The sequence below is a fragment of the Oncorhynchus clarkii genome, chromosome 16 (genome assembly GCF_045791955.1).
Source record: "Oncorhynchus clarkii lewisi isolate Uvic-CL-2024 chromosome 16, UVic_Ocla_1.0, whole genome shotgun sequence".
Taxonomy (NCBI): Eukaryota; Metazoa; Chordata; class Actinopteri; order Salmoniformes; family Salmonidae; genus Oncorhynchus; species Oncorhynchus clarkii.
The window spans coordinates 23,489,594-23,516,450 of NC_092162.1; the positions used below are offsets into that span (position 1 = coordinate 23,489,594).

General features: G+C 44.9%; 1 protein-coding gene across 1 annotated transcript; it reads right to left on the minus strand.

Annotated features, from left to right (window-relative positions):
- Window positions 1-1,234: 1,234 nt before the first annotated feature.
- Window positions 1,235-24,812, minus strand: LOC139368223 (caveolae associated protein 1b). Its single transcript, XM_071106881.1, has 2 exons — window positions 23,815-24,812; window positions 1,235-5,068 (listed from the first exon to the last, which is right to left on the minus strand). The coding sequence occupies exons 1-2, from the start codon at window positions 24,337-24,339 to the stop codon at window positions 4,070-4,072; spliced, it is 1,524 nt and encodes a 507-aa protein (XP_070962982.1). The 5' UTR covers window positions 24,340-24,812; the 3' UTR covers window positions 1,235-4,069.
- Between the last annotated feature and the right edge of the window lie 2,045 nt (window positions 24,813-26,857).

A 26,857-nucleotide genomic window follows, 5' to 3' on the forward strand; every position in this document is an offset into this window, starting at 1 on the left:
CCATCCAGACGGATATCCCTCCTACCAACAGGTGCTGTGTAGAGACTGTCTCTCTGGAACTTGCTACTGGAAGGTAGAGTGGAGCGGGGAAGGGGTTCATGTAGCTGTCTCATATATAAACGGATCAGCACAAAAGAAGATAGTAATGAGTGTGTGCTTGGGAGGTAATGATCGATCCTGGAGGTTATACAGCTCTTCATTCAGCCGCTGTTTCATCCACAGTAATAACAGGACTGATATCCCTGTCCCCTGCTCCTCCAGAATAGGGGTGTACCTGGACCATGTGGCAGGAACAGTGTCCTTCTACAGCATCTCTGACACAATGACCCTCCTCCACAGAGTCCAGACCACATTCACTAAGTCCTTCTATACTGGATTCTTTGTTCGCGTTGGAAATCCTGTGGAGATACTGACACCTGCTCAGTGATAAAGCTGTAGTCTGCTGGTACCATTGTTGTGAGCTTTAGAGAATGATTTGGGATTGCAGATATCAGAGTACAGTACTCATAGAAAAAAAGGTGCTATATAGAACCTAAAAGGGTTCTTCGGCTGTCCCCATAGGAGAACCCTTTGAAGAACCTTTTTGGGCTCCATATAGAATCCTTTCCACAGAGGTTTCCACAACTCAAAAGGCTCCTACCTGGAACCAAAAAGGGTTATCCTATGGGGGCACCCGAATAACCCTTTTGGAACCCTTTTTTTTCTACGAGTGCATAATAAATGTGCTACATTTGCATATACAGAGGTGTAATTAAAACCGAGTGTAACAGACTGAGCCTTTGGTTCTCGAATGAACGTCAACGCGTAATGATGAGACACGCGTACACGTCAATGGTGGAAGTTTGATTGCCAGATGAAAGGGACCAATCATCATTGAGCTTAGTTGAGTCAGTCCGGGAGCGGAACACCGCTGAACAGTTCAAGGGGAGTCATTTGTAGTTGATCATTAAAGTATTTTGACTTAGTTGTTGCGCTATATTTTGCACTATAACTGAAAAGTGTGTATTTGAAAAACTTGGTATGGAAGATAGTGAGACTCGTGCACCACATACACCTATAGACAATTTTGGTCTCTGTGGTTTATGTTTGCTGAATAATATTCACAATGTTACTTGTACCACATGCAACAACTGAATCAAAAGTCAAATAAATTGTACTTGCAAGGATACACTACCGCTTGTTTTTCATTTAGGATCATCATCCCAGTGTTTTCAATGAGGACATACAGCAATTGTGAATCAAATGAGCTTTTATTAAAGTATTAGTGGTTAGGGAATGAGTCATTACATGGTACAGATTTCATATGCATTATTTAACCAACATGAAAAAGAGATGGGGGGGGGGGGGGGGGTTAAACATAGACTTTAGTTGTTGTGGGGTCCCCCCCCCCCCACATTTGATTTAAAATGTATCTTATTAAAAGCTAGAAAGGCACTGTTTAAAAAAAATCATAGTTGCTGAATGTTATTTAAGCTTTGTGTACAAAGTAAGCAAATGTCATTCATGGCTGTTTGTTGCTTAATGTAAGTATTTTCACAGAGGGTTTGGAGACAGCGGAAGCAAATGAAGGTTCACTGGTTTTGCAATAAAGGCAGTTGCACTGCTATGGCAGTGATTGACATTATATACACTTACAAACACGGAAATGAATGGTAGGAAAAAAACAGGATTATTCAGATCTGGGTTCGGAAACTGGGCCGTGTTCATTAAGCACCAAGCGAAAGAAAATTGACTTTTTAGGTAGGGACTACCTTGTCCAATAAGAAACGTTCATTTCCCTGTTCCGTTTTAAAATGTTTTCTGTTCTATGCCACAATGAACAAGACCCAGGACATCAATGATACTGGAGTACTGTCTCCCCCTTTGTTACAGTTTGGAGGAAAAGTACGTTTCACCTCGTCTTCGATCAATTAATCCAACAATTTATCTGTTTAGTTTAAAATGTACGTTTTTAAAGTAAAATAGAGAACTCGTCTGTATGAGATCATTAACAACGGTGATGGTGCATTTATGTGCTTATGGAATAACCAGTGACTGTGAGTCTGTGAGCATGCACACATTAGGTCAGGATTAGATTGAACCCCAGCCTTATATTATCTCTTCACAAAACAATTGAACGTGTCAATAAAACTAAAAAGGGTTGAATTGGACATTAAAAACACTGATTCTAAACGCAACAAGAGAATCAAAGCACAGTTGACTTGCATCAGCCAGGTTAAAAATGTTAGGGAAAACAAGTGCCTGGTATCAGTCCTTTGGGATTTAAGGGTTGCTCCTACATCAGTGAAAAAGTACTAGTTGATGGGCGGCTTTCGTAAGGAGATGCTGGTGTCAGCACTGCTGCTCTGTAAATGTCCATAGGTTTAATATCATACATTGCCACTAGGTGGTGGACCTCATCAAAACACTTTTAAAGAGAGTAGATGTTCAAAAAGTGTTGGGAAAATGAGTCTGTAAGTGGCTGGTTAGTCTACCGTCAACTCAACACATAAGAAACTTTAAAACATTGATAAAACAAATGCTTGCTATTGTACAGGGTTCATATAGCACACCAGTGGCAGGATTTACATTTTTCCACCAGGATTGTAAAGAAATCGTATAAAATTGCTCCTTATCTTTGTCACGTAAAAAAAAAAAAAAAGATTTTAATGACTTGCGATTTCACCAGAATGTCCTTTCTTATCTAAAACTCAGGCAGTGAATGAATACATGTGTGCGTAGTCTACCTACAGCACGAGTGACTTTCCATAAACGTCTCACAACCATTTTGTGTTTCTTGCAGATGTCAGGGTCCTTCATTTGAGCGCAGACCCCTTTGTTAGACTCTTTCTTCACAAACAACAAAAAGGTGACGGTATAAGATGCCATCTTTATCAAGAAAATACACCCAAATTACATGAACTGGTCATATTCACCATGCCTACAGGTAAAGTGTGTGTGTGTGTGTGTGTGTGGGGGGGGGGGGGGGGGTAATAATATTAAGAATGAAGTGATACTTTCATCGTATCGGGGGCCTAAATCAAGTCTTCAAAATACATATTAATAAAATATCCAGAAGCACTACATAATCATTCATTATTCTGTCAAAAATGGTATGTCACTGTAAACTTTACGTCAAACTTTGGTTGTTTGTAGGTTGGTAAACTGATGTAAGCATTTGTGAATATATTAATGCAGTGCTTTAACATTTTATAATCACTCATACAATGGGAAAGTGACTGCCTATTTGGCCTTACTTCCTGGATCCAGTCCCATACTGTTTTTTTACTGGGCTTCAAGATTATATAATCAAATTCAGGGAAACGTGGTCAATTTAAGATATTTAAAAGAATTATATTCGTATTTGTGAATTTATTTACTTTAACCCGATGCCGTTTATGAAGATTTTTCATTTTCATTTTTGTGCTTTTTACGCTTGATGACCTTTCAAGAAACAAATCATTTCAAAACCGAAGTGGCCACACTTTCCCATCATTTAAGGGTCTGTGTTATCCTTTTTTTTTTAGACTGTTACTAAAGAGTTACTGAAATATCTAACATACAGGTGGCAACTAAATTAGCACTTTACTAACTTCCATTCACAGCTTTTGTGAGTGACGTTAGCATTTCAACTTAAACATGATTCTGGAAGTTGATGTAATATTATACTGTTCGCTCCCAAGGGATATGGCCACACCCCTTCTGAGTAATAATTTGTTCACGGCATAGAAACTTTATGCTGTGTTCCTTACCACCCCATTCTCTCCCTTTCTTTCTCTTCCAACCCCATGTTGTTGTTTGTTGTCTCATTCTTCTTCCTTTTCTTCTTCTCTTCATGGCCTCTCTAGCACCCAATCCCAAAATCAATCCCTAGCCCCTCCCCCTTAGACACTTTTGTAAAGTGGATTGGACAGGTGCAAGAAATACAGCAGAAGACAACAGGTAGCTATTACCGCATTGCTTCTACCTATCCAGTCCTTTTTAGATCTACACAAGGCACTCAGGGGGTTTGGTTCTAGTGGGCAGTTTTGGTATTAGGCAAGTTGTCTCGTTCACCTTCCTCCTTCCTCCTCTTCCTCCACTTCCTCACCTAGTCGCTGTCCCTATCCCGCTCCACCAGCACATGCTCCGAGTCCTCGTGCATCTCCTGCAGGGAATGGCTGTCCTCCTCGTCCTCTTCCTCTTCCTCTTCATCCTCCATTCCTTCCTCCTCTCCTCCTCCATTCATCATATCCACGTCCACGTCCAGATCCACACACCCCTCGTGGCAGTCATCCTCCAGTCCCTGAAAAGGGTTCAGGTCCTGGGATACCTCCACCATCTCCGTCCCCTGGACTTCCACGGGCTCCATGGCCCCCTCGCGGAACTTCTTGACGTGGAAGGTGAAGGGAGGCACCTTGTAGATGGCGGTCTTGTCGCGGGCGTAGACGGTGTGGTCGGGGGTAAAGGATTTCATCACCTTCTGCCGCGACACCTTCATCTTCTCCTTCTGCTCCGGGTTGACACTCATGCGCGTGCCCAGCTTGCCCATCTTCTTCTCGATGTTGTGGCGCGTCTTCTCCAGGTTCTCCTTGGTCTTCTGCTTGGTCTTGTCGAAATTCTCTTTGGCGTTTTTTTTGGTCTTGTCGAAGTTCTCTTTGGCGTGTTGTTTGGTCTTGTCGAAATTCTCTTTGGCGTTTGGCTTCGGGATTTTCTCCACATTCTCCTTATTGGCTTTCTGCCTGTTGAAGCCCATCTTCTCCTTGGTCAATGTCATCTTCTCCTTGGTCAAGCCCATCTTTTCCCTGGTCTTGGTCATCTTCTCCTTGGTCAAGCCCATCTTCTCCTTTGAGAAGGCACTTTTGATGTTTTGTACGCGCTGGAGGCTGCTACGCTTGATGCGTTCGGCGCGCGACTCCTCGATGACGTCCTCGATCTCCAGCTCCTCCTCATCAGAGGAGAGGTCCAAGTGGGGCTTCTCTTCTCCCTCCTCTCCGTTCTCCTCGGCTCCTTCTTTCAAGTCCAGCACGCTGCCTCGTCCTCCCTCCACCAGCTCTGAGAGCTTCATGGACTTTGACACGGTCAGTTTAGAGGGAATCTTCACCTCGTCCTGCAGATAAGAGGAGACATGAAGCTGTTAAAGCAGATGATAGACATGCTCTGTACGTCAGAGAATATGTTTTTGGACCAATAAATATGCCCCCCCCCCCCCCCCCCCCCCCCCACACACACACACACAAATATATTATTGACAATAATAGTCAAATTATTCAGGAAATGGGTATCTGAAGTTACACATGTGTATTGCAAACACTAGCCTCTCTTTGACTACATTCATGAGGAACTTTAACTTTGAACTTCAAAGCAACAGTAATACTTGTTTGGACTTGGGTCTTGCATTCGTTTCTGATAAGGTACGTCTTAAAATAGTCTGACATGAGAATCCCAAATGGGAACCCTTGCCCTGGGTTTGTACCGGTAAAACAACACTTGTGTGTGTTTGTGAGCGTGTGTGCGTGTGAAACAGACAAAGTGTGTGACCACGTGTGTGTCTGTGTGTGTGTGTGTGTGTGTGCGGAAACCCTGGTGCAGTGGGTGTGATAAAGCCTGAGATCCCGACCACCTCTCCTCTCCCAACAATACCCCCCTCCCCTCTCCTCTGTTTCCATATTTCCACTCCACTACAAAACCATTACATTTTCCACTGTCGTGTCTCCCTCTGGCATGAAAAAACAAGTAACCTTCAGCATCCAAGCTTTGTATTGGATCCCGGCCTTGCCAGAAGCAATCAGTCTACCTTAATTACTCTATTGTTTAACGCCTGTACTCCTGATGCTGGTGAGTCATGTTCCTCGCCTCCTTTGCACTGCACACACACACACTTTCTTAATGTACACACACGCATTTTTATTATTATTACACACACACACACTTGTAAATGTTTGTGCACACACACGTGCACACTTGAAGGGGTGGAGAGGCCTCCAGGCTTTTCCTGTCAGGAACATGGTGATTTCAAGGCCTCTGAGCTACCTGCAGGCTGCCACACGTTCAGAGTCGGACGCCGTCTCCTCACCAAGGCTCACTGCATCACATCACCTGTCTGGAACTGGGGAACCTAGACACTGAAGACAGCTTTCAACCGAAACGTCTGTGTGTAACTCCCATGTGCAGACCAAATGTTTTCGGGGGGGGGTTTCCAATGAGGAATGAAGTACACTCTTTAAAACGTGGAAGTATGCTCTTTAACAAATGTTTAATTCGTTCGCGTGTACAAAGGACAGGCTCCACTGCTGTTAATGCCTTATTGACACGAGGATGGATAGAAAGTCATCAATTAATCTAACCTAGGGGTGGCAGGTAGCCTAGTGGTCAGAGCATTGGGCCAGTAACCGAAAGGTTGCTAGATTGAATCCCAGAGCTGACCAGGTAAAAATCTATTGTTCTGAACAAATAAGAATTTGTTCTTAACTCATTTGCCTAGTTAAATAAAGGTAAAATAGTGGAGGAGGCCATAATTTTCATGATCTAACCCACCAGATAGCTGCTTCTCAAAAACACCTGATATCTTGACCTGCCTCAACGAGTGTTTCTGAACAGCACAGGCACGTTTCAAGTCTTTGTTGTCGTTTCTTCCATTCCACCCATTCCCCTTTCCCACCCGTCCCTTCTCATCGTCCTGGCCTGCCTCTCCCTCTTCCTGTTCCTCGCATTCCAGGCTCGCAAGCCCCTCGCTCTTTTCCCGTGTGCGTGTGTTCCTGCGTTCTGCCAAACCCCGTGTACAATGCTCCGGCTTGTTAATGGGAAAGACATTTTCTTTCTTTTTTTTTCCATCACGGCAATCTCACTGAGTCACTCGCTTACACTGCCATATGGCTCCTATGGGTCTCCAGCTAATATTGTGCATTGTCTCCTCCCCCCCAACCCCCACCGTTAGGAAAACAGGAACAGTAAAAGGCATTAACAAAGGGGCTCGGAGTGGGGGAGTGGAGTGGAGGGGGGCGAGAAATACCTTTTGGCTGAGTTAAACGAGGGAGACACCGCCGGCTATTTTGATAAGCACAAAGGTGATGATGTTTTTACGGCTGTCTGGAAAACCATGTGCTTGCATCGATATTGGGGGAAAAAACAACTGGAGCGTCAAAGCAGGTGGGAGAGGAGAACTCCCTATTGTGTTTCATTGTTCTGTGACTGGGATCATACTTTTGGTCATGCATTGTGTTCTATTGGTGTCGAGGGTAAACGCAACCTTGACTGATGAACCCTTATTTCCTTAGTAGTACACAGGGGTTGCGTTCCAAATGGCACCCTATTCCCCATGTAGTGCATTACTTATGACCAGGGCTCATAGGGCTTTGGTCAAAAGTAGTGCACTGTAAAAGGGAATATGGTGCCATTTGGGATTCTGCCAGGAAGAGAGTCTTACATTGATTTATATCACAAGCAAAACAGGTTTTCTTGAAACAATTTCCTAGCCTTGTATGTTATCAAAGTTGTTCTGTAGGGCAGAACGATTCCAATTGGTTCTGGCGAAAAGGTCAAGGGGCGTGGTTTAACGAGCAGCAAATAGGGTTGGGCGGTATCTCGATTTTCATACCGTCATACCGTTTCTGTACCAGACCGTATGAGTTATTACCGAATGTGTACACTAGGGGCAAACATAAAACAATTTAGGCAACAGGGATCTTGATGCAGGGGGGGATTGAATATCTCTGCTGTAATGCCTCTGCTGTAATGTCTCTGCTGTAATGCCTCTGCTGTAATGCCTCTGCTGTAATGCCTCTGTTGTAATGCCTCTGCTGTAATGCCTCTGCTGTAATGCCTCTGCTGTAATGTCTCTGCTGCAATGTCTCTGCTGCAATGCCTCTGCTGCAATGTCTCTGCTGTAATGTCTCTGCTGCAATGTCTCTGCTGTAATGTCTCTGTTGTTGGTTTCTGTTGTCAGTATAGAAAATCATACCGTTGGTATTTCGAAATACCCTTGTATACGGTATAAACAGTATATTGCACAAGCCTAGCAGCCAAGTCACTAACCAAACCAATCAGATTTGTTCGTATTTGTTCCACCCCGGGGACAACTTTCATAAAATATAAGGCTAATGGGCTCTTAGCGCAGGCTTTTACAGTCTGTTACAACAGCCTTTTTCATTGCAGGTCTATGTAAGGACTCGACTTCCTTAACCTTTTCTTATTTCAAATCCCATTTACTCCTACCGTACTGATCAAATTGGCTTGAGACCAGCAGGCACGTACGTGCACAGCACAGGAGGTTGGTGGCACCTTAATTGGGGAGGACGGGCTCGTGGCAATGACTGGAGCGGAATAAGTGGAGGGGTAACAAATACATCAAACACAGGGTTTCCTGGGGTTTGATGCCATTCCATTTGCTCATTTCCGGCCATTATTATGAGCCGTCCTCCCCTGAGCAGCCTCCTGTGATGCACAGGCCTACAAGTTCCACAGCATACCTGCCTAAATCCCTCTCCCCCCACCCACCTTGTGTGAAAATAACCCTCCGAATACAAAATATGATTAAGCTATCGAGTTTTAGATATTGGATGGTAAAAACTAGACATATGTGCCCTTTCTTGACTTTAATCTGCCCCCCTACAGTGAATACCTCTGCCCGGCCCAGCTCGGGAGACCTCCAATCTGTCAGTATGCAACTTCAAAGAACGGAAGTTCAGAGGTCAAGGCACTTATATAAGGCTTCTTGAGGAGCCAAAGGGTGTAACGGAGGAAAGTGTGTACATGGAAAAAAAGAGTGAACTGCATCCCAAATGGCACCCTATTCCCTATGAAGTGCACTACTTTTGACTGGTCGAAGGTAGTGCACTTTAAAGCGAATAGGGTGCCATTAGGGATACAACCGGAGTGTGACAGGAAGCCAGGCATTCACCTTGGCGTGACTGATATCCTGACCCCTCCTGATTTAAAAGGACATTGTTCTCTCAGGCCGACGAGGGGGAGACCGAGAGACAGAAGCCGACTAGGGAGAGACCAATAGACAGAAAGGCAGGAAGGTGGTGGGGGGGGGGGGTATGTATGCCTGTGTGTGTGTGCGCATGTGAGCTCGTGCACAAAAACTTGCCCAATACATACAGTAACATTGCCATATTAGATTTGAACTTTGCCCATCAATTACAAATGGCAGGCATTGCAAAACACTCTGTGCCAGGGTTAAACGTGTCCTGTAGTGTTGGGAGTAGTCTATGTGATGATGAAACACAAATCATGGGCTGCAATCTTTATCTTGTGCTGCTTGGTGTCAGTCAAGGCAGGGTGTGGTGTGTCTGTGCATGTAGGATGGTGGGGGTAATGTGTGTGTGTGTGTGTGTGTGTGTGTGTGTGTCTGCATATGGTTTTTCACTGATTTCAGACCTCCCCTTTCAGACCGTTCCATTCTACCACCACTGATACACAGCTACAGTGTACTGTATACACACACTCTTCTGTTGTCCTTAGCAACCACCACAGAGAAACTCCCTCCAACCCGCTGCTTCGTGTGCTGGGACCGCAGTGGTGAATACAGTCTATTTTTCTCTCTCTTTCCTTCTCCTCTCTCTCCTTATTTCTCTCCTCTTTTCTCTTTTCTCTCTCTCCGTCTCCCTCTAATTCCTTTCTCTCTATCTCTCTCTCTCTCTCTCTGTCCCTCTCTCCATCTCTGTCCCTCTCTCCATCTCTCATCTCTCATTCCTCTTTCTCTTTTCTCTGCCTCTCTCTCTCTCTATTATCTCTTTCCTCCCTCCCCCTTCCCTCTCCCTTTCTCCCTCCCCCCTCCTTCATTCACTTAGTCTTAGTCATGGAGAGAGTGGTGCACGAGCTCTGAGACATGGCCTGTGGAAAAGTTATCTGTCTCAAAGGTGTTTACAGTGCGGTTACACTCACACTCGCTGAGTGCCTCTACCACCCACTTAGAGTGTGCGTGTGTGTGTGTGTGTGTGTGTGTGTGTGTGTGTGTGTGTGTGTGTGAGTGAGGGCGGTCTATCCACAATAATTCAACACCACACAATGCACTCCAGTGTACATACTGTACTGAATGTTAAACTCATGTGGGACAACAACGAGCGTCACGTTCAGTCTGGTTTAAACAGGCTATGTCATCGCCTTTTGAGTACAAACATTCTAAACAGTGGTATGTAGAAAGACTATTTACAGGATGTAGAAATACATTTGACTATCCACCTATGACCACCAACACTAACACACGCAAAGGTCTATTTCGTTAAACATGTATCTGCTTTGGGGCAAGCAGCACAAACGGGCAGTGGGGGGCTGGCGAGGCTAAGTCAAAAACAGGCGACCCATGTTGAACTGCTGCCTGCATGTCTAGTCATTGTGTTGTGGTGGGGGGGGGGTACTCATATGCTGAGATCAGCTGGCTGCAGCCCCGTGCCGTCAGCACAAATAAGTCCCACTCTTTCACTAACAAGCCTACGTTCCCCCCCCCCTCTCTCTTTTTTTTCCCCCCAACCTCCCTCTCTTCCCTCTCTCTCTCTGGCTGTCCAGTATCCGCAACCCTATTCTGCTTTTGGTCTGTTTTTCTGCTTTGTGGAGTGATTTGGTGGTGGGATGTGCAAATGTAATCCGTGTGCAAAAATGATGTAGGTGGGTACAATAACAATTCCTAGACAATTATCCTTCATGTTTTAATTGTAATATCAATGTCCTCATCCTTACCATCACCATCACCACTATACTTTACTCCATGTATATTCCGAGTCGATATTCATATCATAATAAGGAATTCCCCCGGACCACGCCCACAAATTGGGAAACAAACATTCTTTAACATTGACCCCCGTTGTAAAAGAGCCAACCTCTTCGTCAATTTTTTTGTTCATCCGGACCTACGGTTCATGTAGGAAAAAGAGCCTGCGAAGCCCTGTGGCTTCAGGCTTATTCGACGTGGGAAATGTGGGGATCCGGTACCCAAGTCGACTTCTCATAGCTATGTGTGTGCAAAACATTTCATCACAGGTTAGACATTTAACTTGTTTCGTATAGTCTGTTTGTAACTTTAGTCACTACTAGTAGCTGTATAGTCTGTTTTGTATTCCTGGTCTTGGCCAGCTTAAGGTTTTAGTTGGTAGCTAGCTAGCACTCCATTATGAAAAGGTGCATGAGGGAAGCCCGACAATATTACGTTTTTCTAAGCAGTGAGAACGCTCGGGAGCAGAAAGAGATGAAAAGTCCTATTTAGACATGTTGTGCTTTTCTTAAATGTAGTTTTGTAATTGACTAAAACAAGCAAACAACAAGAAAATCACGTTTGAAAAATGAGGTAACCAACCGAGGTAACCATGGGTTGTTTTCCCCCAAGGCGTGCGGGCCCCCTACGTTCTATCTAATACAGACAGGGAGTATCTGCCTGTCCTTGAGTCTATGCTTTGTCAAGATTTCCACGTTCCGACCTCAGCAGGAAAAATAAATTGCACTTTACAAACAGGCATGTGTCAGAGGACCTCGTTTGACTGCGGCAAGGCTTGAGGACCCGGGTGAGGCTCACCATGGAAGCTTTCCTCCAGCCCAGCCCAGCCCAGCCCCAAACTCAATCGCTGTAGAACCACTCATCACTGCCATGTGTACAGCTTCTTTACTGTGTGTGTGTGTGTGTGTGTGTGTGTGTCTGTGTCTGCCGGGCTACAGAGGAATTCCTCTCTCACCGACACTCCCTCTCTGTCCTCCTCCCTTTTCAGTTTTCATGAAGCAAAAACAGTTTTACATTCATCTTTGCATACATCTGAACCTTTTACGCATCACAAAAATGTCGATCTTTAGCACAGAAGCAGAAAGAAACCAAATATCCCTTTAAGGAATAATTTCATGCCCTTCAATTTAAGTCCCTTTGAGCCCTGGTCAAAAGTAGCGCACTGTGTAGGGATTAGGGTGCCATTTGGGACGCATCCTGAAATGAAAGAAACGTCCTGCCTTGAAATAGAAATCCTTCACTGGACTAACTTTTGAATTAATGGCACTACTTTCCAAAGCAAACCACTGACTGAAGATCGTATTAGGCCTAGTCTGGGACACTGATCTAAGGTCAGTTGTGTGTTCCCCCTCTAATGGTTAAGATTACAATTGGGGGAGGGGATTGGGCTGATCCTGGATCTGTGCCTAAGGGGTGTGTGTGTGTGGGAAAGCATGCGATGGGCAAACAGTGACAAAGAGCCACTGGGGGAGAATGGCTGCTCCTTTTTTCCATTCTGATTTTCCCCTGGCCCTTAGAGAGAATAGACACAGTGAGAAAAAGAGAGAAATATATATAGAGAGAGAGAGCAAGAGAGAGAAAATAGACACTGTAAGAAAAAGAGAGAAATATATAGAGAGAAAAGAGAAATAAAGAGAGACAGAGGAAGAAAAAAAAAATAGAGAAAGAATGGAAGAAAGAGAGAAAATGGAGAAAGAAAGAGATTGAAAGAGCGAGAGAGTAAAGAAAGAAAGAAAATGTGGAAAGAGAGAGAGTAATACAGTGTGTAGTGGAGAGCGAGCGAGGAGGAGAGAGAGAGAGAACGTCGGAGTCACAGAGGGAGAGGAGAGGAGAGATTGCTATATAAAGTTATGGCATGCCGGAGGTCCCTCGGGGGGAACGGAACGCAATGAATCACAAGCTCTGTTGTTGAGACATCTCTCCTCCTCGGCCCTGTGTTCACGAACTGGCCACAGCAACACCTCCACTGCCTCCCCTATGTTGTTCCTATTGGGGATGAGTACACTCTGACTCCCCTAAGCTGTTCCCTTTGGGATGAGTGCACTTTGACTCCACCTTGTTGTTCCTATAGGAATGAGCGCACTTTGACTTTCGTATGTTGTTGCTATTGGGACTCCCTGAGCTGTTTTCAGAACACTTTTCCACCCCTCTCTTGAATGGTTTCTGAGGGTGGAGCAGGGGAGAGGAAGATGGTTAATTCAGCTTATCATTCAGTAGACACACTATGTCATATCACAAGGAGAGCCGAGTAACTCAGTGAGCATACGGTACAAAGGACATGACGCACTGCTTTTCAATGAGGAACATTGGGATTTTGTTTTACTTCATCAATTGACTGTGAGGTCATCAGTGAGGTCTTGCTGAACACAAAGAGAAGTTCCCTTACAGTTCCTTTATGAGCTACAGTAAGCCCATGCCTGGCCAACACTAGCAGACCCCTGACTCCTGAAAGATAAGCAGCACACCCTTACAGACTCCCCTATTTTTTTCCCCTCGGAAAAGGGCTGCCCTGACTAACTAGTTTCAGCTGTTCTCCTATGGCATTGTAAGGTGGTTTAGTTATAGTTAGTGCATTAGGCCTATACTGGGGTAGTATAATGCTAAACCATTACATTTCTAATAATAGCTTGCTATTTTCCAGTAACAGTCTTGAAGATTTCTCAGTGAGTCAAACCGATGATTCCCCTTCACAAACGCCCTAAATAACAAAATGCACTAATCTGATCACATGATTTTGTATTGATGTTCCGCTTACAGGAATTAGCTTATTAGATATGATATCGCAAATAGGCATGTCTTTGTGCTTGTTCGAGATGTAAATCTGTAAATATGCATTTTCAAAACACTTCAGGGCTAGTCAATGTTACAGTTGAATAATTTTGCAGATGCAGACCAACAGTAAGTCCATTCAACCAACCAAAGTGAAACAAATAAACCATACAACTGGAGTGTCACAAGTACAACTTTTGTCATAAAGAACTGACATCACTGTGCTAGAATATAAAACAACAACATGCTAGGTTAAGTTTGTGAGATGGCTAGCAGTGTCAAAGTATTCTTGATACAGTAGAGTGAACGCAGGATCGTCCTTGGTTCCGGACAAGCTAAACACCTTCTTCGCCTGCTTTGAGGATAACATAGTGCCACCGACTCGGCCTGCTACCAAGGACTGTGGGCTCTCCTTCTCTGGGGCCGACGTGAGCAAGACATTTAAGCGTGTTAAACCTCGCAAGGCTGCCAGCCCAGACGGCATCCCTAGCCGTGTCCTCAGAGCATGCACAGACCAGCAGGCTGGAGTGTTTATGGACATACTTTGTTGTCCCCACAAGCTTCAAGATGTCCACCATTGTTCCTCTACCCAAGAATTCAAAGGTAACTGAACTAAATGACCCCATACCCCATACCACTCATTTCTGTCATCATGATGTGCTTTGAGAGACTAGTCAAGGATCATATCACCTCTGCCTTACCTGACACCCTAGACCCACTTCGATTTGCTTACCGCCACAATAGATCCACAGGCGACGCAATCGCCATCGCACTGCACACTGCCCTATCCCATCTGGACAAGTGGAATAACCACGTAAGTGTAGTAAAGTTGAAATGGTTATTCCATCAAACTTCAAATGATTAGAATAGTACACAACGCAGAACAGAACAACCAGGTTGAGGGTCAGTGGCCAAAGCCCGCAAACAGGAATATTCCAAGTTCAGACAGATGGGGGGAGTCAGATCGCTATGATTGCCAGGAACTTGCGCTACTGGTGCTGCCTGTTGATGTTAGGTAGGCAGCTAAAGTAGCTGAATGATGTTAACATCTTCGGGTTTTGTTTCATTAAATGTATTTTATTTCATCTGGGTGCTTGTGTCACCTACTAACACTCTGGTGCTACCCGTAGCTCCCGTTCTCCTCAGTCCGAGAAAACGCTGAGAGAGAAAGGTATGTGTTGCAGATTACTCCTTTGTAGAAGTCCATAACGTGAAATAATTAAAACATCCCAAGGTTAATGCTGTAGATATTGTTATAAGGGAGTGTGAGACTATTGAAACATATAGTTTACAGAGTGCTAAAAGTGCTGCTGTTGCTTGCTAGCATGCCTTTCTGTGATGCAGACGGTTAGCTGAGCTGCCGACTGGTGCTGGCGTTGCATTATGGGAGATGTAGTTTGGTCCTCTACGGTCAGAATGGAATAGAGGCGATTTCACGTTGTGACTTGTTTATGTTGCAGTGTTTTTGTACATGAGTTGTTGTGTTTTGGTACTGTCAACACTGAAAGCACCTAGCAATGTATTTGGGATGTGAGACAGGATTTGTGTTTTACCTTTCTTCATGCTCCTGTGTAGAAGAACTTGTCAGTTGGTGCATTGGAGACTGATGTGTTCCTGTCCTGTCTTTTCACAATACTATTGCAGGTATGGTTCTATTGTCTAGGAATTAAGATTATACATTATCTGTATTAAGGACTGGTTATTATTTTATAGTATACATTATGGCTTTATGTAGGACTGTGATTGTGTGAGTCTGAGAAAACGCTGAGAGAGAAAGAACAACTTGTCAGATGGTGCATTGGAGACTGATGTGTTCCTGTCCTGTCTTTTCACAATACTATTGCAGATCAACATAAAAGCCTAAAAGACAGCCGTGGTGAGGGAGTCAGTACAGGTGCATCAAAGCTGGGACCGAGAGACTGAGAAACAGCTTCTATATCAAGGCTATCCGACTGTTAAATAGCCATCACTAGCAAATTAGAGAATACTGCCTATGTAGATAGACTTGAAATCACAGGTCACTTTAATAGTGGAACACTAGTCACTATAATAATGTTTACATATTTTGCATTTCTCCTCTCACATGTGTATTCTGTATTCTATCCTATCCTACTGTATCTTAGTCTATGCCGCTCTGACATTGCACTTCCAAATATTTATATATTCTTAATTCCTTTACTTTAGATTGTGTTTATTGTTAGATATTACTTGATAGATATTACTGCACTGTTGGAGCTAGAAACACAACCATTTCGCGAAACACCGGCAATATCATCTCCTAAACACGTGTGTGTGACCAATACAGTTTGATTTCATTTGATGTATGCTTTGTCTGAGTGCAGACTCAGCCCACTGGGCAAAAACAGGTTGAATCAACGTTGTTTCCACGTCATTTCAACACCCAAAATCAATATGACGATGTTGAATCAACGTGGAAAACTGATTGGGTTCGCAAGAAGTCATCAACTTAAAGGCATTTTGTCTTTTTTTTTCACCCAACTTTTAACCTAAATCCAATGACATGGTGACGTTTTTTTGTTTGTTCGATTTCACGTTGAATTCACGTCTGTGCCCAGTGGGAAGTTGTGTGGAGAGGAACAATGTTAAAGGAAGTGCCCCCTTCTTCTTTGGATACACACACACACACAGTCCTCACTCACTTATGTTTGACAGTGGTGTCAAACAGCCCTCTCGTTTGACCATTTTTAGTGTTGCACACTACCCAAATGGCTCACATACAGCCGAATGTAATATTATTACCATTACAAGCCCCTAATGTTTCCCCTTTTGAATTCAAGATTGAAACCAGTGATTCACAACACAATTATGAAAATGTACATGTTAGAAGCTGCCTTGACAATAACTCTCAGACTCAAACCTTTGTCTTTGACAGGGCAAATCCATTTGTTCACCTCTCTCCGGTCTACAGTGCCATATAAGGCAAGGTATCAGGAATGCTTTGGTTCTCTTAACTCACTTACTAGCCAAAATGTAGAACATTCAACATTCATTTTTGCGAGTTTCTTTTGGGGGACTTTGGCAGGTAGGGTAGCGGCCTTATCCTCTCCGGTATGACATCATACGTTCGGACAGAGAGCGACTCCGGCTCAAGTAGCCGCTCGCAGGGCCCACGGGAACTGGAGGTGGAGGGGTCGGTGGTGAAGGGGCTGCAATCTAAAAATAGCGACTATCACATACTTGTTTGATTGTGAGAAGGAAGAGGCCTTTATGGGATCGGGTTCCTGTTTACGTTGGCTTGGATTTGAACCAACGGTCTAAGTCTTTGTCCTGCGAAACTCTATCTCTTGTGGCTTTCGGCCCGCCGTGATGTCATGGGGTGGTTGTTGTTTAAAGGGATAGTTCACCCCCCAAAAGAAGTCGCCAGGTAAACAAAACCAACGCATAGATCACTGTCTTACATTGTCCATAGACTGGGTTATGAATTGTCAATGTCATTTTGTAATTTGGGTGAACTATCCCTTGTGTCCGTTGACAGTTGTGGCAAATTATTGCTTGTTAATTCACTGTACCAATTAAGTAACAGCTGACTGACGGACGGCTTCATTTCTGGACAAGAGGGTTTGTTGAGGGCCTTTTGTGTCCCAATTTGCATCTCCCTCTCCATCCCCCCCCTCTTGGACGGCCCATAACAGATCAACGGTAATGCCGGTCATTTGACACATATCAATACATTTATTGTTAAGTCGATAATAGCTCGATGTCCCGCTCACGGGAATTTGCTTATTAGATATCGCTAAATAGGCTCGTCTTTGTGAATGTTCAAGGCTGTAAATATGCCCCGCATATCGAGCCATGGCAGTCTCAGGGCTATACATGGCTATGGTAGCAACCGTGCCTCTTTACAGGGTTACCCGAGATACCGACAGGTCTGTGTCAAGTACTCTGAGCACTTTTCACCATACACCCTACAATGCCACTGCAAGATACAGCTTGCCATTGTGAGAAGCCAGGTTTTTTTTCTTCTACATACTTTGTCTGGGGCTCCAAACACATGTACATTCATGCACGCACACACACACACACACACACAGAGTCGTGAATCTCTTCATGAACAGAAATCCATTGTTATTGGAAAGAGTAACAAGGGGGGTGCCATGGCAACGGTGGTGACTGTCATCCCATTGGGCGTCACCATAAGTCAAGCGTACAGAACAGTACATAAACCGGCCTGGACAGAAAGAATGGAGTCGGTGGCAAAGGCTGGTTACAGTTCGCAATGGATTGTGTCTACAAAAGTCCATGCAAGTTCTTGAGTGCAGACGTAGACCACCGTATTGGATAACGTATTGTATTTATACTACTTTCCTCTATCTTTGGAAATAGTCTTGCTTGGCCAAACTCATGGGCCTATGCCACCCTTGTGTTGTGTTGTTAGACGCAGTGGGTGTGGGAGGAGACTACGCTACGGAAAGTAAAATGCCTGGGAGGGGAATGGAATGGAACGCCTCATAGTATTTTTATGAATGTAACAGCAATGACTGGGAATAAGTCATTACAGGTATCTGTGTTTAGTCATTACAGTGGATGGTCTGTGTGTGTGTGTGTGTTTTTGGTTTTACTCATCTTGTAGGGACCAGAAGTCCTCACAAGGATAGTAAAACAAGGACAATTCAGACAAGTGGGGACATTTTGCCGGTCCCCGAAAAGAAAAAGGCTGTTTTAGGGTTACAATTAGGGTTGGTGTTAGGGGTTAGGGTTAGGGTAAATAGGATTTTGAATGGGAATCAAGGATTGTGTGTGTGTGTGTGTGTGTGTGTGTGTGTGTGTGCATGTGTGTGTGCATGTGTGTGTGTGTGTGTAAGCCTACATTCTGGGCTCTGTAGTGTAGAAGAAAGTCCTTGAGATGCCTCTAACTCAAAACATTTGCTGATCGCCAAATGTGACATATCATATTCATCTTCATTAAAAACAACAACCACAACGTATTCTGTTTTCTGTATGACTTCTCTTAGAGCCCCCAACACACACACACACACACACATCCATGTATGCTATCAATGTTTCTGCTACTTTGCGTGCATGAATACTGGATACAGTAAAATTGCTTTTTTGAGCATTCCATTTGTAGACAATTTGGAGGTGTGTATTTGAAAACAGAAAAGAGAACAGCGTACTTTATCATCCCTTAGGGAAATGTGGTTTGTAACATACACGGAATGCTAGGTGGGGTTGGTAGTGGTGTGGAGGGGTGGGAGTTAGGGTGGAGGGGGAGTAGGAGAGATGGAGGTGGGTTTGGAGTTAAGGTGAAGGGGGGACTGGAAGGGGGTAGCAGGGAGGGGTGATAGTTAGTGGTGTAGGGGGAGTAGGAGAGAGGAAGGTGGGATGGGAGTTAGGGTGGAGTGATGGTAGTGGAGGTGAGAGAGCAGAGCAGAGCTGGGGAGCTGGAGATGCCGATGGTATGAATCAGCTGTCTAAATATGTGTTGCTCTGGATCAAAACACACACCCGCATCACGCACTCCTTACACAAAGAAGATGGACCCTCTCTCTCTCTCACCAGAGGAAGCTGGTGGGAGGTGCTATAGGAGGACAGGCTCATTGTAATGGCTGGATCGGAATTTAAGGAAAGGAGTAAAACACGTTGTTTCCGTGTGTTTGATGTGTTTGGTACCATTCCATTGATTCCATTCCAGCCAATACAATGAGCCCATCCTCCTATAGCTCCTCCCACCAGCCTTCTCTGACACACACACGTACACATATTCATTTTAGAAGGCTCATCGCAAGACTAGCTTTACGCTTACCATTTGATCAGTTTCAAATTAAACAAATGATTTATGGTACTGATTGAGAAATAATCCAATCATCAAATTAGAAACCAAAAAGTAATCCTATGAGTCAACCTATAAGAATGTAGTATTCTTCTCTGCAGCGCAACAGTCTCATCTGTGGTGGATTAAATGTTCCTGTGTTGCTCTTATTTACCTCTATTTATCCCCCAATCATACTACTCTCTCTCTCTTACCTATTTATCTCCTTATCGCACTCCCCTCTCTCTCTTTCTCTCTCTCTGTCTCCCTCTCTAACCCCCTTCCCCCTCCCTCTCTCACTCGCTCACTCACTCACTCACTCACTCACTCCCCCTCCCTCCCTCCCTCCCTCCCTCCCTCCCTCCCTCCCTCCCTCCCTTTCATGGAGTTGTCACATTCCAGTGACATTTCACTGAAGTGTAGCCCCATTCCGAGCGCCTCTCTGAGGGGAACACAGCAACACATAAATTCAGTCAGTTGTCCAAGCCCAGTCTGATGCATCAGACAGATTAAACAAGAACTTACAGTAAATGTACATAAATGACATGCGCGCACACACATACACACAGCACAGCTGTTCCTGCTGATAGAGAGGTGGGAGCCGTCAATTTCGCTGATGCGCTGACCGAGCTTACACAGATTAGTGGAGCAGGTTGAGAGCTTCAAGTTCCTTGCTATCCACATCACCAACAAACTATCATGGTCCAAGCACACCAAGACAGTCGTGAAGAGGGCGCGACAAAACCTATTCCCCCTCAGGAGACTGAAAAGATTTGGCATGGGTCCTCAGATCCTCAAAAGGTTCTACAGCTGCACCATTGAGAGCATGGTTGCATCACTGCCTGATATGGCAACAGCTCGGCCTCCAACCGCAAGGCACTACAGAGGGTAGTGCGTATGGCCCAGTACATCACTGGGGCCAAGCTTCCTGCCATCCAGGACCTCTATACCAGGCGCTGTCAGAGGAAGGCCCTAAAAATTGTCAAAGACTCCAGCCAACCTAGTCATAGACTGTTCTCTCTGCAATTGCATGGCAAGTGGTACCGGAGCACCAAGTCTAGGTCCAAGAGGCTTCTAAACAGCTTCTACCATAAGACTCCTGAACATCTAATCAAATGGCCACCCAGACTATTTGCATTGCCCCCCCCCTCTTTACACCACTGCTACTCTCTGTTGTAATCTATGCATAGTGACCTTAATAACTCTACCTACATGTACATACATTACTAACCGGTGCCCCTGCACATTGACTCTGTACCGGTACCCCCCTGTGTATAGTCTTGCTATTGTTATTTTACTACTGCTCTTTAATTACTTTTTACTTTTATTTCTTATTCTTATTTGTTTTTTTGTTTTAAAACTGCATTGTTGGTTAGGGGCTCGTAAGTAAGCATTTCACTGTTGTATTCGGGGCATGTGACTAATAACATTTGATTTGATTAGGGTCCACTCACTCCCCCTACTTACTTTAGATTAACCTAGTTTAGTCTAATTTAGCATGCCAATGGCTTCTCATGTTAGCTTAGCCTAGCATTAGCCTAGCGTTAGCTTCTCCGGTTCAACCACAGAAGATAGAGGACTTCAGCTGAGCCGGGAGTCGTGACTACACTTGTGGTAGCCTGGGGCCCCCCGGAGGGAGTGGGCTGGTGGGGGTGCTGACTACAGGGTAAACAGGCACTTGCAAAGGGAAGATAAATACCAGTGCTCCTGACGACTACAAAGCCACCCAGCTGTGCCCTCAACTTTCTACCTTCCCTTCAGGATGAGTTACTGCGTGTTTTTACTAGTATCAGAGGAGGGCTGCGGCTCGGTAGGGTTTCCTAAGGGCTTGGATGAGAGTTGAAAAAAAAAAGATTATATCAGGAACGACTGATATATGATTTTGGCGTGACATCATAATTGGAGTTAGTTCTTAGAAGGAGGCTCGAAAAGAACATTGGAAAGATGCACAGAAACCCCAAAGTGTATTTAAATGTTCATCCATTAACAGGAAACATGTTTCTGATAGGTACCAGGATCTTGTTGACTCCTGGGATGCGTTCCAAATGGCACCCTATTCGCTATGGACCCTGGTTAAGAGTACTGAACTACATAGGGAACAGGTTGCCATTTGGGACGCACCCTTGGTGTTGTGTAAGAATAGGCATCCCCACACTATATTCTATGTCCCTAGCTTGACCTCTACATCACTGATACACACAGTACCACTCACTGGCTGGAACGAATAAACAAAGCCCAACGAACCACACCCAGAGTATCAATCACTAGGGAAGGGTTGAAAACTTCACCTAGTGGACTCTCCCTCATAGTGAAAGTGTACACATCTTGCCATCGGAACCACCTAACACTATTTGGCAGGGTGAGATAGGAAGGCATCACCAACCGTATCCTTCCTTCCAAATTGCCTACAAATGGAATGCTCCAAAATCGCTAACAGTGAACTCCCCTCCAAATAGCCTTAAAAATGGAATGCTCCAAAAAGCTATTATCTGTGTACTGTATCCAGTATTCATGGCCCCAAAGTAGCAAAAACATTGATAGCATTCATGGCTGTGTGTTTGTTTGTGTGTGTGTGTGTAGGGGGGGTTGACCTTGATGGCTCTAAGAGAAGTAGCACAAAACAGAATACGTTGTGGTTGTTGTTTTTAATGAAGATGAATATGATGACATGTCACACTTGGCTGTGATGTTTTGAGTTAGATAGGGATCTCAGGGAGTCTCTTCTACACCACAGAGCCCAGAATGTATTCTTACACACAAGTACAAACACAAATACACAAACAAACCAGGGCGGCAGGCAGGCTAGTGGTTAGAGCGTTGGGCCAGTAACTGAAAGGTTGCTGGATCAAGCGGACAAGGTAAAAATGTGTCCTTCTGCCCCTGAACAAGGCAGTTAACCCACTGTTCCCCGGTAGGCCGTCATTGTTAATAAGAATGAGTTCTTAACTGACTTGCCTAGAGTAATAATTGTTACATTGAAAAAAATATATATTTCATTTTAGAAGGCTCATAGCAAGACTAGCTTTACGCCTGCCATTTGATCCGTTTCTAATTTAAAAAATGATTTATGGTACTGATTGAGAAATAATCCACTCATCAAATTAGAACCAAAAAAGTAATCCTATGAGTCAACCTATAAGAATGTAGTATTCTTCTCTGCAGTACAGCAGTCTCATCTGTGGTGGATTAAATGTTCATGTGTTGCCAGTGTATCTCTCAACATAATAGAGGAGAAAGAGTTTTGTGTGCTCTTGTGTATCATATGTATGGTATGCCTGCCTCATTTGGGTATGATTTGATTTGAATCAGTTTTGTAGTTAAAATAAGACTTGTACAAATGGGAGAGTGGACAACTCTTTGTTGTGTGTGTGTGTGTGTGTGTATGTGTGTGTGTGTGTGTGTGTGTGTGTGTCTGTGGGCAAGCTCGCACAGACAAAAACATTTTCTCAAAGACAGGCAAAGGGGGAAGGGAACAGAGCAAGAAAGAGAAGGGAGAGGGTGAGAGAGAGAGAGAGAGAGAGAGAGAGAGAGGGGGGGGGGGGGGGTCTGCCCAAGCTGTGCTCGAGACAGTCAGGAGGATGGAAACTCTGAATGTTCTCACACTGCTGTGCAAAGCTGCAAGCCATTACACATTATGCCGTGGCCCGGGCTAAAAAAAGACTGCGCGGCGCTCCCGAGCTCGCTGCAAAACTACAAAGTGTCTTTTCAAATGAAACATCTGGAAGTCGAGAGTGTGCTGGTGGTATTTTCCATCTTTGTTTAAATAAAATAGAAAAGGGATGGCTTATGGTCAAAGAAGTGAGCTGTATCCACATGTGAAGCCATGTATGTTTTAACTCTGTAGGATGTCAAATAGGATCAAAGGCATGAGATTTGTCGGTAGTGGACATTTGTAAGGGTGACCCTACTTCTACCATAGGGTGTGGCACATGGTATGATATAATCCTAGATCACCCAAGGTATACCAAAACAATGAAACATATATTGCATAGAAATATGACATAGTAGAACATATTAATAAATGTATGTGGCACTGGTTAAACTGCTTTTTGATGTTCAAGTTCAAATCTAGATTATTTTTTTCCCTACTTGATGGATTGCTTTCATGGGGCAATTGTGTCCTCCAAACATAGTGATGTGTGATGTGAAATATACTTATCTTTGAGTGGCATGTTTGCCTTTTGGAGTACATCCATATTAAAGAACAAGCTGTCATTTGGTAACTTGCCAATGATGCCTTGAGGTGAGCCACACCCCAAACTCCTCTCCCTCGCCAGTACACACTCAGCCGGGTAATATGCAAACTATCATCTGCAAAAAATACCTGTCAATTGAGTATTAACCTTTTCACGAAGTTCCACTTGTTTGTGTGTTTGCCAACCACCCCCAGTCCAGTACCCTCATGATAGTTCCCAATCCTCACCCATCACGGTGTCAAGCGGGCGTGCCGTGCCAAATTCCCCCCTCAACCAACTCACACACCACCCCACACGCCTTCCCTCCATCGACACACATATCCACATATCCACACACACCCTCACCCCACCACCCACACACCTCCATCCCATCCCCACTCCACACCCAAACACATTCACCCAACGCTCACCTGGTAGATCATGACTTTGAAGTTGCGCCTCTTCAGCAGCTCGTTCTCGTTGCTCTCCAGCCTCTTGATCTGACCCCCTTGCTTCTCCAGGTTGGCACGCACTGTCTTCACATTGACGCTCACCTTGCGCACCTTCTCCAGCATCTTGTTGACTGAGTTGGACGTGGTGCTGTGGCTCTTGGACAGTTTGGTGAGCTCGCCCTGGATCCCCGTCACTGATCGCTCCATGTCCTGCTGCCGAGCCTCCAGGCCACTCTGCGTCTGTTGGATCTGGTCCACCGCCCCGATGATCTTGTCCAACAGAGCCAGGACCATAACGCCGTTCACCTGGGCGCCCACTTTATCCTCTTCCTTTTCCTCCTGGTCGCCCTCGGACACGGCGAGCGCCACCGACGAACGTTCCTTGGCGGCACCAAAGTCTTCGTCATCCGACGGTGGCAGGTTGACTTCGTCGTCTGAGATTTCGGTGAGGGTCTGCTGCTGCTCCTGCAGCTCCAAGTGCAGGCTGGATGTTTCCACTTCCATGACTTTCTGGATAGTTTTCTGGATGAAGACCTGAAAATAAGCCAAAGGACTGTGTATTCAAAGGAATACCTTGGGTGTCAGTTCAGTATTTTCTGCTTTCTGTCCCCTGACTCACACACTTCTGTCTGCCCTGTCCTTCTGTGGTCCCGTACACTTCTATGTCTGCCCTGTCCTTCTGTGGTCCCGTACACTTCTCTCCTGTCTTTCTCTCAAACTCTCAAACTCTTTCTATCAAACACGCAAGCAGGCTAACTCTCTCTCTCTCTTCCCTATGTTCCAAATCCTTGGACAAAGTCCAGTCTACAGGGAAGAAATCTGCTTTGGAAGTAACCGTAGGAGCGCTGGGATGTGAATGACACTCTTCCCGGAGAAACCCTTCCAGTCAAAGCAGAGCCAGCAGCTTTTTCCTCTCCGGACCCCTTTTTCCTGGGACTCTCCCCTTTCCCCTCCTCTCCTCTCCCCTCCCTGGCCCCTCCTCTCTGTCCGTGAGACTCCACCTCAACATTGTGGGGAAACCCAGCCCCCACCTCCCCCGGACCCAGACGGCCCATCCCTCTGGGCCCCATCCCTCTCTCTCCAGCATGGTTGGAATAGTTAGAGTGGCGCTGTGGACTGGCCGTCACATGCAAGCTCAGGCACAGCAACAGGAGGAACGTGAAGTAGGACTTTTCATAATAGACTACCATTCAAAAGTTTGGGGTCACATTGAAATGTCCTTGTTTTTCAAAGAAAAGCAAAAAAAAATTGTCCATTAAAATAACATCAAATTGATCACAAATACAGTGTAGATATTGTTAATGTTGTAAATGACTACAGTAGCTGGAAACCGCTGATTTATAATGGAATATCTACATAGGCGTACAGAGGCCCATTATCAGCCACCATCACTCCTGTGTTCCAATGGCACGTTGTGTTAGCTAATCCAACATTAGCATTTTAAAAGGCTAATTGATCACTAGAAGACCCTTTTGCAATTATGTTAGCACAGCTGAAAACTGTTGTTCTGATTAAAGAAGCAATATAACTGGCCTTCTTTAGACTAGTTGAGTATCTGGAGCATCAGTATTTGTGGGTTCGATTACAGGCTCAAAATGGTCAGAAACAAAGAACTTTATATATAATATAAAATATCATAAAAATGTAAAAACAAGATTCTCTGGTCTGATGAAACCAAGATCGAACTCTTTGGCCTGAATGCCAAGCGCCACGTCTGGAGGAAACCTAGCACCATCCCTATGGTGAAGCATGGTGGTGGCAGTATCATGCTGTGGCGATGTTTTTCAGCAGCAGGAACTGGGAGACTAGTCAGGATTGAGGAAAAGATGAACGGAACAAAATATAGAAATATCCTTGATGAAAACCTGCTCCAGAGCGCTCAGGACCTCAGACTGGGGCGAAGGTTCACCTTCCAACAGGACAACGACCCTAAGCACATAGCCAAGACAATGTAGGAGTGGCTTCGGGACAAGTCTCTGAAAGACCTTGAGTGGCCCAGCCAGAGGCCGGACTTGAACCCAATCTAATATCTCTGGAGAGACCTGAAAATATCTTTGCAGCAACGACTCCCCATCCAACCCGACAGAGCTTGAGAGGTTCTGCAGAGAAGAATGGGAGAAGCTCCCGAAATACAGGTGTGCCAAGCTTGTAGCGTCATACCCAAGAAGACACGAGGCTGTACTTGCTGCCAAATGTGCTTCAACAAAGTACTGAGTAAATGGTCTGAATACTTATGTAATTGTGATATTTAAGTTGTTGTTTTTTTTAATCAATTTGCTAACATTTCTAAAAACCTGTTTTTTCTTTGTCACGATGGGGAATTGTGCGTAGAGGAATTAGGAAATAATACAATTTAATCAATTTTAGAATAAGTGTCACGTTCTGACCTTAGTTCTTTTGTTATGTCTTTGTTTTTGTATGGTCAGGGCGTGAGTTGGGTGGGTTGTCTATGTTCGTTTTTCTATGATTTGCTATTTCTATGTTTGGCCTGGTATGGTTTTCAATCAGAGGTCTATCGTTGTTCCTGATTGAGAACCATATTTAGGTAGCCGGTTTTCTATTGTGTTTCGTGGGTGATTGTTTTCTGTTGTGTGTCTGCACCAGCCAGAACTGTTTTCGGTTGTTTCTCTTTGTTATTATTGTTATTTCCGTGTTCATTTTAATAAATATGGACACATACCACGCTGCACCTTGGTCCTCACCTTCTTCCACCATCGATGACCGTTACAGAATCGCCCACCACCAAAGGACCAAGCAGCGTGGTAACGGGCAGCAGCAGCAGCAGCAGCGAGATCAGGACTCCTGGACATGGGAGGAGATCCTGGACGGCAAAGGACCCTGGGCACAGGCTGGGGAATATCGCCGCCCCAAGGCAGAGCTGGAGGCAGCCAAAGCTGAGAGGCGGCGGTATGAGGAGGCTGCACGGCAGTGCGGCTGGAAGCCCACAAATGTATTGGGTGGCGCACACGGGCTATGTGGCGAAGTCAGGTATGAGACCTGCGCCAACTCCCCGTGCTTACCG

Coding starts and splice junctions, on each gene's coding strand:
- LOC139368223 (XM_071106881.1), bottom strand. CDS start 24,339: ATGGAAGTGGAAACATCCAGCCTGCACTTGGAGCTGCAGGAGCAGCAG. Junction 5,069..23,814: donor TCAAAGTCATGATCTACCAG/GTGAGCGTTGGG, acceptor TCTTATCTGCAG/GACGAGGTGAAGATTCCCTC.